The sequence below is a fragment of the Ctenocephalides felis genome, unplaced genomic scaffold (genome assembly GCF_003426905.1).
Source record: "Ctenocephalides felis isolate EL2017-DRISC unplaced genomic scaffold, ASM342690v1 CF-g0.4_SCAFFOLD_01886, whole genome shotgun sequence".
Taxonomy (NCBI): Eukaryota; Metazoa; Arthropoda; class Insecta; order Siphonaptera; family Pulicidae; genus Ctenocephalides; species Ctenocephalides felis.
Window position 1 is genome coordinate 57,518,215 of NW_020538040.1, and position 12,134 is coordinate 57,530,348.

A 12,134-nucleotide genomic window follows, 5' to 3' on the forward strand; every position below is an offset into this window, starting at 1 on the left:
GAATATAAAAAATATGAAATATATTATGTTTCTTGGAGACTGTTATATGAGCGTTATATGGTGGCGTTTGCTTTCTTATTAAAATACAAACCGCAACCAATTTATTGACAAATATTAACGATAAGATAAGCTTGTTTGAAAAATAATGTTTTAGTAATAAAAAAAACAAATATGAATCGACATTTAGGGCTTCAATTAAAATTAAATAGTTTATATTGATTATCAACTAACTACTAGGCTAGTGTTAATTTAAAGTTGGTTTTATTCAAAACTGTTATTTTAATTCAATTTTATTGGTTATTTTATATTTTATCTAAATATGACGATTATATATCCCGTGTATTAATACAAAGGAATCTATGCATTTTTGCAAACACTGCTATATAATGTAATATTGAATAACTATGGTAGTTGCAGCCTATATTTAACTTTTCAATAAAACAATAGTTGGCGCACATATGCTATTAATCTTAATCTGCTCAAAGTCGGGTATGGTAAATTTAGTTCTAAATTAATTATCTTGCAGTTCAATAAACAATTTCACTTAATGATTAATTAAATAGTTTCGAATTTGAAGATAAAACTGTAATAAGTACAAATACTAAAATAAAACACTCGAATTAATTAAATTATTCAATTTTTACCTATGTTCAAGTATTTTGTCAATGATTATAATTAGCGTCGGCGTTCTTAGTTGTTTATAAGTTTGTTTGCATTACATCGTTATTATTGAGTAATATAGGCGCTATTGTATCCACTTCGATACTTTAGAATAATCTTTACACTTACGACCCAACTATGGCGAAATCGATTCAAACGTGGGCTAGTCCAAACCAGCCACGGCCAAGTCCGACATCAGGCAGCTTTGATGTCAAATTATCACTTGAGGTTATAGATCTCAAATATGATATCTATGAAAATAGCCTCTCGTGCACATAATCATAAAAATGTCAACAAAGCAAACAAACTGGAATGGACAACTGTATTGCCATCTATTTATATAATAAGGTCAAAACAATTACTGAATGTCAGTATGACGGATTGTATTTAAAAACAAAAGATTTTAATAGCAAAAAATAACAAACATATTTTTTAATATAAGAGCCTACCTAATTGAAGTAATTTTAAATATTTCATTCTTATGTAGTATGGTATTATGCAGTTATTACTTAAGTTATTTAGAATAAGCTGCCGTGATTCAACTAAATCTAAAATATTTATTTAATTAAATTTATGTAACAGAAATGTTTTATTACTTTTTATACAGCTATTAATAGTTTTGGGTCCTATTTTACTTTAAACCTACTTCATTTAATTTTAATCAAAATATTCTATCAACTGTATTTTAATTTTAGCCGTGAATATGATTTTCAGTTGATTCGCACTCAGGTGGGGTATTACGGCTTCTTAATTGAGGAAAACTAATCTATCTGAATGGTATTTCTGTTAACAATTAGCGCCATTGATAATCAAATTGCAATTATTTTTACCCGCGAGTCGAGAGCGCTCGGCATCCGATGCGCGAGGCAAATGTCGCGCTTGCAAAATTCTTTGGCAGAGCAGCGGGTCGGGGCCAACAGAAATAACATGAATCTAGGACACACTTCATTCTCATTGCTAATGTGTTCATGTACAAATCTCAAATTTCCAATTTTGAAATATTTCACAGCATACATATCGAATTTCAATAGATGTAGCCCGAAAAAGTGTTTTATTGCCTTTTCCACATGGCGTTTTATTGATGTAACTTCATAAAAAACTTATGTTTTTTGATAGAAGTAGAATAGCAAAAAAATATTAATAAATCGTGCGTAAAAAATATTCTCGTAGACTGTTATGTGTATTGATGGTTTCTCAAGAAATTTTGCCCGTCTTCTTGTCCATTTTAGACCTAAAAGAACATTTGTCATAATAGATTTACTAATATATTAAACCCATTTTTTGTATTTCTCTTAGAATAGTCTCATAAAATTTAAAACCTCTAATACAGAACATGATGGAGCAAAAGTATTAAATTGGAAATGAAAAAAAATTACAATAATGCCTGTGATAATTGTTTAGGTAATTATTTTCATACAACAACGTAAACTATAATTAAAATAAATAAAATATATATTGTCTCCAGTAATATATTTTTTATAATAAATCAACGTAAACTACAATTAATATCATAGCACAAACAAAAGTTATAGTGCCTCCTGTAACACAATTTACACGTGTCTACATCTTACAAACTATACCTATTATACATTCCATTCAATCTTCTTTACTTGAAGCTGTATATAATTTGTGTGTGTTGCAACTAGCCCTAAAAATTTGTTTCGACAAACCACAAGTGTGATGTTTTATATTAATCGAGATAATTATTTATACAATTTATCAATCACAAAAATTGTAACACATTATCAAAGATTGATAAATTTGAAACAAATTGAGATATATAAAATTTAAAGTTAGATATTAATAATAACGCAAACCGAAATTTTATAAAAAAATTTACGTTACATGTCAAAATGACGGACCTGCACAGTTCTGTTTATTGCGTATGCCTGCGGGCAGTAGCTTTAAAAATATTATGCATGGCAATGCAGGGAAAAAATCATATCGTTTATGACTTTAGTGGCAAACGTCTTATGCTAGTTACCGCTGTCATAAATAGCCCCTAACTCCCTTTTGCATGTATATAAGTTATTTATTCTAAAAATAAATAATAACTAGCTGTAAGTGGAATTCTGTCTTAAGGCAATTAGGGCATCGTGCCTTAAGGCAAATTGCTGGAACTTCCCGTACCAAATATTATTATTTTTTTAAAAACGATTAACATTTTTGAAAAAATTTTACTTCGAAAAAATTAGATTTTTGAGAAACTAGGAATTTGACAAAAAATTACTTTTTTTGAAAAAAAATTTTTTTTTGAAAAAAAAAATGTTTTCTTTATTTTGACATATTTTGGAAATTCTGAACTTTTTTCAAAGCAATCGTACTGCTTTAACTGCATAGAGACAAAATGTCAAAGCGCGTAAGCGCCGCGTCGCCGTCTAACGAATAAACATTGGTACGGAACCCATAGGAATGCAAACAAAATTTATACTTATTGTTAAAATCTCTATAAAATATCTGATAATTTGATGTGCATATGTCTAATGATCATTTTTGACCGCCAAATGGCATTTTTTTTACTTTTTATTAGATCTCCGAAACCGCTAGACCTGCCTTTATGAAAATTTGATCAGTTCTTTATCTTGTCAATTCAAGTACATAAAATGCTTTTTGAATTATTAAAATCGGACGCTCCGTTCTCTTAAAAACTGAGTTACAGTTCAAGATATATAAAAATTTTCATTTTCGATTTTTTTGCGATTACTATAACTTGCCCTACGGGAAGTTAAATAGATACAGAAACAATTTAAGTAACAAACAATATAAGTAATTTTATATTTTTCACAAGCTCTACTTATTGTAAAGTTCACTCAGAAGCGCCGTAATATATTTTATTTTTAAGTAAAAATATTATGCATGAGAAACTGAGATAGAAATAAATGCAATAAATTTTAAATTAATAATAGTAATAAGTAGAAAATATTTTTAAACATAATATTATGGTAATAAAAAGACTAAGTATATGGTAAATTATACTTATTCACGCCGAAATCAAATACATACATTTTTTCATAAGCTATGAGGATTAAAAGTGATTTAAAATAAGTTTATGGCGAATTTTATGCGCATTTATAATAATTTTAAGCTCATCTATTCAATATATATACACTTGTATGACAAACATATTATAATTTAATATTTATTAATCATCAGATTACCTACCTACAATTAGAAGTTAGTAAAATTATTAAAATATAAGAGTAAAAAATCAATATCAAAAACTAAATTAAAAAATTTGTTAAATAGTATATAATTATTTGTTAATAGTTTTGCCTACAACGATTTTGATATTGATTTTTTACGCTTTTTATTCTTATTAATCTTAAATTTTACTACTTCTAATTGATTCGATCCGAAGATCCCTGTCGCGTGAATTGGACACGCAACTGAGTGAGCTATGCCCGCCACAGGAATGAAATTATTGCTATTGAAAACAAATTATTTTTATTTACAGGTAAACATGGTTGAGATTCCTGGAATTTTGGAAGTTCGGAAGCAGGTATCGAGACTATTTCCATTCAACGATGCTTGTCAGTGGTTCATCGACCGAGCAGATATAATATTCCTGGTATACGATCCATCCAAATTGGACGTCGGACCAGAAACAGAAGCTATTTTGGATCAGCTAAAAGGACGAGAATATCAAGTAAATAATAATTTGCCATTCACATTGAAGTTTATTAAATTTATTCACATGAAATTTCTAAATTTATATTTATAAAAGCTCGCTCTAACTACTATTACCGGAATAAATTTATATACATATATTATAAAAACATAACAAAATTTCAAACATTAAAGTCTATAGTAGTTAATTAACCAATACAAAAAGCAAAATAAGTAGACTTATTAGTAGATATATAAAGTTTAATGAAAACGAAATACCATTAAGATCATATTAAATATAATTATATATCAATATTTAATTTTATATTTTTCTACGTTTCGAATAAATTATTACTACGTCGATTTGTTTTTTGTGAAAAATGTGTGTGTATGTAGTATGAATGTGTGTATGTTTGGATACAATTTTTCGTCCACGATTTCGAGTTCCTAAATATTTTCACAACATGACTACATTTATAAGCTAGACATATCCAACATCGAATCGGATCACCAATCGGTGACCTCTCGACCTTTTTCTTTTATTTAATATACCATCAAAATTACTGAATGTTGTATAAGAACGACAGATTGTAATTCGCAAATGTAAATAAAAAAAGCTAATGGGACGCACGGCATCGTGCCTTAAGGCAAATTGCTGAAACTTCCCGTACCATTTTTTTTTTTTTTTTTAAAAGATTAACATTTTTGAAAAAAAATTACTCTGAAAAATTAGATTTTTGAGAAACTATAAATTTTTGAGAAAAATTTACTTTTATTTGAAAAAAAAGACTTTCTGAAAAAAAGTGTATTTTGAAATATTTTGGAAATTCTGAATTTTTTTCAAAGCAATCGTACTGCTTTAACTGCATAGAGACGAAATATCGAAGCGCGTAAGCACCGCACCGCCGTCTAACGGATAAGCATTGGTACAGAACCCATAGGAATGTAAACAAAATTTATACTTATTGTTAAAATCTCTATAAAATATCTGATAATTTGATGTGCATATGTCTACTGATCATTTTTGACCGCCAGATGGCATTTTTTTACTTTTTTTACTAGATCTCCGAAACCGCTAGACCTGCCTTCATGAAAATTTGATCAGTTCTTCATCTTGTTAATACAAGTAAAATGTTTTTGAATTATTCAAATCGGACGCTCCGTTTTCTTAAAAACTGAGTTACCGTTTTTGGCACTTTTTGCCCCATATCTTCGGTACGACTAGACCTGCCTTCGCCAAAAACTAATCAGCACGTCTCCTTATCAGTACGAATCGAATACGAATTTGAATTATTCAAATCGCTTCATCCGAGTTCCCGAAATCGTCGTCGCAAATTTGTATCCGAACACACATACACATATATCTATTTTTTCTAAGGTATGCCAAAATATTCAGAAACCTCTGAAACGTAAAGATATATAAAAATTTTCATTTTCGATTTTTTGCGATTACTATAACTTATCCTACGGGAAGTTCAAAAAAAAAAGAGTTCCAAAATTATTTGATTGCTATCAATGTTGATTAATTTTTGGCAAAGGCATCTGTAGCCATTTTGAAGATACGGGGCAAAAAGTAACAAGAATGGCAATTTTGAGAGAACGGATTGTTCGATTTAAATGATTTAAAAATCATTTGTTTTCATATAATGAAGAATTGTTTTAATTTGAAATTTTAGTACGGAAAGTCTCAGCAACTTGCCTTAAGGCACGATGTCATGCATCACTAGTTAGATTTTAATATTTCAAGAAAGATGTTTGTGTCGCCGGACCAAAATGTCAAACCAGTGTTCTACTTCTGCATGTAGTGTTTTTGATTCATTCGTCGTATTTGATTTAAATTTTGCGGAAAAGTATGTTGGTTTTTTTGCTCAGGACAATGCCTCAGTTCATCGGTCAAATCTTATCATGGATTATTTCATTATTTTTGGCATTTTAATAATCAAACTCGCTGATTACTCGCATTTGCCTGATAAGGCTTCCTCTCTTTTTATGACATGGAAGCAATGCAGAAGAATTCTACAAATACTTATTCTAAATCACAGCCTGATTAATGACCCCAAACATTTTTTTAATAATTTTGAATTGGGCAATAAGTTGTGTCAAGTTCGGAAAGGGCCATTTCAAATTTTTCAATGGCACATCTGCTCCGTTTCAATCATTTTAGAGCGTACCTAATATATATTAGTGACTCGTGATACTATTGAGTTATCACATTTGATTCAAATTATACTATAATATTGATTCGTGGTAATTGTTAAACCAATTAATCAAATTTTAACTAATATTAGATTAATTTTGTTCTCTGATTTACACATTGACATTTTTAGTATACTAAGATTTAAGTTCACATTTCTAGTATATTCCATTTAAGTCCGACGAATTTTATTATAATAATATAAATCTTATTGTTTGTTTTAACTAACAATTTCAACACTATATCATATTACCTATATATTGGTTATCACAGTAATAAATATAAACATTACTAAATATTTTTGTTATTAATCATACGCGCATATAATTGTGTAATTTTGTAAATATAAAAGGCACGTGTCATGTAAGATAGCATACATATTTTTAATATAATTTCTAGATTTTGATACACGAGATAAAAAACATTCATGTTGATCTTATCAACGAGAGTCAATTAATAGATAGTTTGTCAAATTTAAGTTTTATAAACATAATCAATGTGGTATGCAATTATTATTCTTATATTTATTATTATTAAAGCAATTGTCTAATATATTTGTTAATTTAGTGTATAGTCGTACATATTGCTGTTTGAAATATGTTAAGATATAATTTGTTAAATATAAATTAAATGAATAATAAATATATTTTATAATATTTATATAAATAAATATATAAATGATAAAATTATTATTTTCACGTGTATCGTTTGGCTACTTTAATATTTCTTTATGAAACTGTTTTTCTTTCGCTTTCGAGCATACTGTCCAAAAAATTATAATAGAATAGAATAGCTGAAAATGTTTAAATTCAACCATTACAAAGTGAATGAGAAAAATTACTATTTCAGACTCGCATCATCTTGAATAAAGCTGACCAAGTTAAGCCGGAGGAGTTGATGCGCGTTCAGGGCGCCCTTATCTGGAATATCTCCCCGCTGATGTCGTCAGCCCAGCCGCCGGTCATGTACACTGCTTCACTCTGGTCTATACCATATGAGTCTGGTGCGCCAGTCAGACTTCTGCAGGCCCAGGAGAGAGAGCTGCTAAAAGACTTAAGAGGAGCCATCGATAAGAGAATCGATAATAAAATTGCCAGCGCTAGACGATTTGCGGTATCAAATAAAATATTTTAGTTTCTTGTAGCTTCACATGACATAGGGTAGGGCGGGGCTAGTTGAGCAAATTTTTACTTAAACGGATGTAGCTCCTCAATGAAAAGTCTCAATAAATTGCTATACGGCTTAATGGATTTGTTGTTCATCGCTTAACAAAAGTGTTAATACTAGTTTTTGGTAATAAGTAAACTTTAAAAGCTACAGCTGTTTAAATGCAAAAAGTCAAGTATGCTCAATGTACCCCATAGATGGGGCAAGTTGAGCACTAAAAAAGTATAATAAAATTATTGTTCAATGTCGATTAGTGATGAAATAAAATAAGTTTTTAATAACCAGTTCTATATTTATAGTCTTTATTGACAGAGAAAACAAAACTTATAGTAATTTGCTTTGAATAATTAACGATTAATTAACTTAGGAATTATTTTACTATTATATTCAGTATTTTGGTTTAAAATCATTATTTCTTTATATCATTACTCATAGACTTAGCTTAAATCTTAAAAATAATAATTAATTTCTGAAAGTTAATGGTAATTGTCTTAGTGACAGAACAAGTTTAGCAACTATGCTCAACTAACCCCAACTCGGAATTTCAAAATAATAGTGAGTTTTTGAAAAAAACCGTGAGAATTATACCCAGAATCTCTGTGCATATTAAAAGTACTATAATTATATGGAAGAATAAGATTTACCTGGTTAAAAATAAATAACATTTGACTAAACCAGACGGAAATTCGTGATGAATGACTTTTTTACTTTTTGGTCTCAAAATAAACAAAACGCCTGTGAGGCTAACTCATTTGTCCAGCGGCTACTAGCGATCGCGGGATGTCTATTTCTCCCAAACCTCTGTCTTTCCGCCATATAATGCCTAAACGGATGGTGAATAGTTTTCGAGATATTTCGATTGCTCAACTTGCCCCTATGCTCAACTAGCCCCGCCCTACCCTACCTTATTAAGTGATTTATAAATAACTTTTCATAATTTTGTTCAATCATAAAATATTCTTAATCTTCAAAAGTATGTAAAGTAATATTAATCACATTTTAGGTTCGCGTACGCAATCACGCCAAGATGGTTGACTGTTACTTGACGACTTATTATAACCATAAGACATTGTTCAGCAATAAGAAGTTGATATCAAATGCCATCATCGAGCACCCACAAGATTACCACATTTACGAGGGATTGAGCACGCTGACTAATATCTCACGTTATGATCTTCCCGATCCTGATGTCTACCGTGACTTCTTCCGGCTGAACCCTCTCTACGACTTTCAGCAGTTGTCGGCCACTTGTACGTATTTCCGTGGTTGTCCCATCAACAAGTTAGATGTGGCCATTGCCTACGATTTGCCTGAACTGGTTGGAAAATACAAGAAGATGATTGAAAAAGAGGAAAAAGTCAAAGCGCATGATAAAAGCTGAAAAAATCCACAATAGAAAACAAGAGAATGGGGAAATGACGCGTTCATTTTTCAAATCATGTATGTTCACATTTCACATTGTTATATTCATATATGCCGGTGAGATTAGATTTCAACTTGCGGGAATTGCGAGGTACCTAGTCTTGATTTTGTGTTAAAATTTGAAAATATTTTTTTCCTCTAAGTTTCAAAAGAACAGCGTTTACATTTTACAATATCGTAATGACGAATCTTTCAATTTTCCATGCTGATTTTATTGCGATGAATGTTGATACGAACGCGTTTACCGGCTCATTCTCTGCCTACTTATTGTTAGTCGTGCGCAAACTTACGATAAAATTCAGCGCTTGCACGGGTCTACACGTCTCATTGTCAGAGGGAACATCGGTTATAAATTTTTTTAACAAGTTTGATGGAAAATCAAAAATATTTTCCAAGATTTGTTCCATGCGATACATTTATCTATTCACAAAATATGTGTTCATAATAATTTAAATCTCAGAAAATTTCAATAATTTTGATTTTATTATTTGTATTTTTATTATTAATTATTTTTTAGATAAAGGTGTTTAGCAGCACGGAATAATTTTTATAGTAAACTACTGATTTACGATAATATATTTTTGAATATATATTTATTCCAAAATAAAAGATAAACTTTCGAGTATATTAAACCTCTTAATTCAATCATCAGACGTAAAATTAAATTAGGATATGGTTGCCAACATCATTATTTCATAAATAAACCTGATTTTTTTTAAATTTAAACCAATTATGTAAAATTATTTTGTCTTGTATTGTTTATATATATATATATATATATATATATATATATATATATCAACTAAAATTATGATGCATAATTTGAAGACATTTAATTACATATTTTTCTATATGTTTTCAAGTGATAGTACGACTCTTGACTGACTTTTGCTTTTTCTTAATATCTAAAAATTGTATATTTTTTTGGTTTACTTTACTGTAGTGCATTTAAAGCTTGACTTTTATTTCAAATTTTTGCTTAAAATTTCGAAACAAATTTTGCATTATTTATTGTACTTGAAAAAAACAACGTAACGAGCTTATTTAGTTAATTATTGCTTTTGAGTGATTTAGTTATGTTATAGCATTTTTAAACATATATTTTTATGTAAAAATACTATAAACAATCACACAACTTAAAATATTGACTAGTTTAATTTTATGACATGAATTAAAAACGGTTGTGCTTGAAATATGTAGTTGTCTTATTTCATACTTAGGTTAAACTGTGTTATGCGTTTCAACTAATTAATTTCATTTCATATTGACATTTTTCATTTATTATTTAGCGTATTTATTCATTGTAAATATTATTTAATTTATTTAATTGTATTTTCTTCTTGTATATAATTTATGGAAATAAATTGTTGTATTAAGGATTAATGATTATAAAGTAGGTAGATGCATGATTCACATTTACAATTTTACGCCGTTTCTTATACTTCGAACATGAAAAGACTTAAGTCGACATTATTCATAAAAAATAAGTTTATTAATATTAAATTTGATAATATTTAACAATTAACTAAAGATTGAACAATTCAACTATTTATTTATGAAATTATTTCAAGTTATATCATTTTCATCGGATACACAAAGGAAAGTTTTGTCACAGTAGCCGAATCACTTTAGTTATCCTTACTTGTTCAATGATAATTTGTATTTTTCACCTGTTCAATGATGAATGTGAACATTGAATGTAATGATAGTTCTGTAATTTATTTGTAAAATATGTTGGGGACATATTTCACCGACAAATAAAAATTAAAAAACGAACAAATGTTTTAATTGACACTAACTTACGAGGTCATACATATTTTACTTACGATACACATTGAGGTGAATAACCAAGCATTAAAATATGCTTGCATTATAAACTAGATATATTAAAAACATTCAAAATAATCACTTTTAGTATTTTATCTATATAATTGTTTTTTTGCATGGTACCAAAAAATAGAGATGCTGCTCAAAAGGAAAAATATTATAAATCTCAAATATGATCTCAAGCGCAAATAGCCTTTCAGGCGCATTGCTAATACATACACACATTATATATATATATATATATATATATATATATATATATGCAATTGCCAGTGGCAATTTGCCACACACATAGGATAATGATTAACCGATGGGTTGCCTTCGCATCAAATAGTGCATTCGGTTATCAAACAAACAGTAGCTTACAGAACGAGTAGGTCTGATTACTTTATACTGTTGAACACATAAATATGAAAAACATTATATGAAGATTGATATCGAATAATTATTAACATTTGGCTTATTTCGGTTCAATACTACTTTTAAGTAATAGTATTTAATGTATTTTCTTGTATATACATTTATATGATTTATATGATATTTTTCTTCTGTGTATGTTAAATAGTCGATTTTTTCAAATTATAAAACTAAACCAAACCCGACAATAAAGTAAAAATATATATTTTCCAATGAACCAATATCTACTTTCCATACGTAACGATTTTTTTTAAATCTAGCATAAATGAATAATCTTTAAAATACTCCATTCGGCGTTACAGTGGCGCGCGATTTATTATTATTTTACGAATATAATCATAAAAATAAATTTTATAAAATACACAACATCTTTTACTTAAATATAATTACTGGGTTTCAATCAGTTCAATAAAAATTTCTACATATTAATACAATATTATATTAATATGTACAACTTTTTATATAAATGATGTTAATCAAACTGATATAAATCGATTAATCGACTAATTCATCTATAATATTCATTATTTTATAACTAAAAATTAATGACATTTCATTAAATCTATTTTTTTTATTTCTGCTAATTTTAATAATCAGATTACAATACAATCTATAAGTTAAAAGTTATGGTATTGAAAATCAAAATCAAGAAGAAAAAAGAAATAGAATAAAAGAATTTAAAGAAAAGAAATAGAATAAATGAATGAATAAATAATTAAAATAATAGTATTAATAATAAAAACGATAATTAAATCTGTAAATACATATTTATGTTTTCTTATATTAGTGACAAAAGTGAAAATAATTTTGTCTATGAAAAATGATTATTTAAAAAATGTTT

At 28.2% G+C, this 12,134-nt stretch overlaps 1 protein-coding gene across 1 annotated transcript; it reads left to right on the top strand.

Moving 5' to 3' along the window:
- Positions 1-2,513: 2,513 nt before the first annotated feature.
- LOC113375140 (sarcalumenin-like) lies at positions 2,514-9,501 on the top strand. The gene is made up of 4 exons (XM_026615089.1): positions 2,514-2,543; positions 4,115-4,306; positions 7,310-7,573; positions 8,631-9,501. Exons 1-4 carry the CDS (start codon positions 2,514-2,516, stop codon positions 9,006-9,008), a joined length of 864 nt encoding a protein of 287 aa, XP_026470874.1. The 3' UTR covers positions 9,009-9,501.
- The last annotated feature ends 2,633 nt before the right edge of the window (positions 9,502-12,134 follow it).

What these genes read in the sequence shown, in the direction of transcription:
- LOC113375140 (XM_026615089.1), top strand. Translation starts at nt 2,514, where the DNA reads ATGACGGACCTGCACAGTTCTGTTTATTGC. An exon ending in TGCACAGTTCTGTTTATTGC is followed by an intron (nt 2,544 to 4,114) that starts GTATGCCTGCGG and finishes TTTTATTTACAG; the next exon opens with GTAAACATGGTTGAGATTCC. An exon ending in CCAGCGCTAGACGATTTGCG is followed by an intron (nt 7,574 to 8,630) that starts GTATCAAATAAA and finishes ATCACATTTTAG; the next exon opens with GTTCGCGTACGCAATCACGC.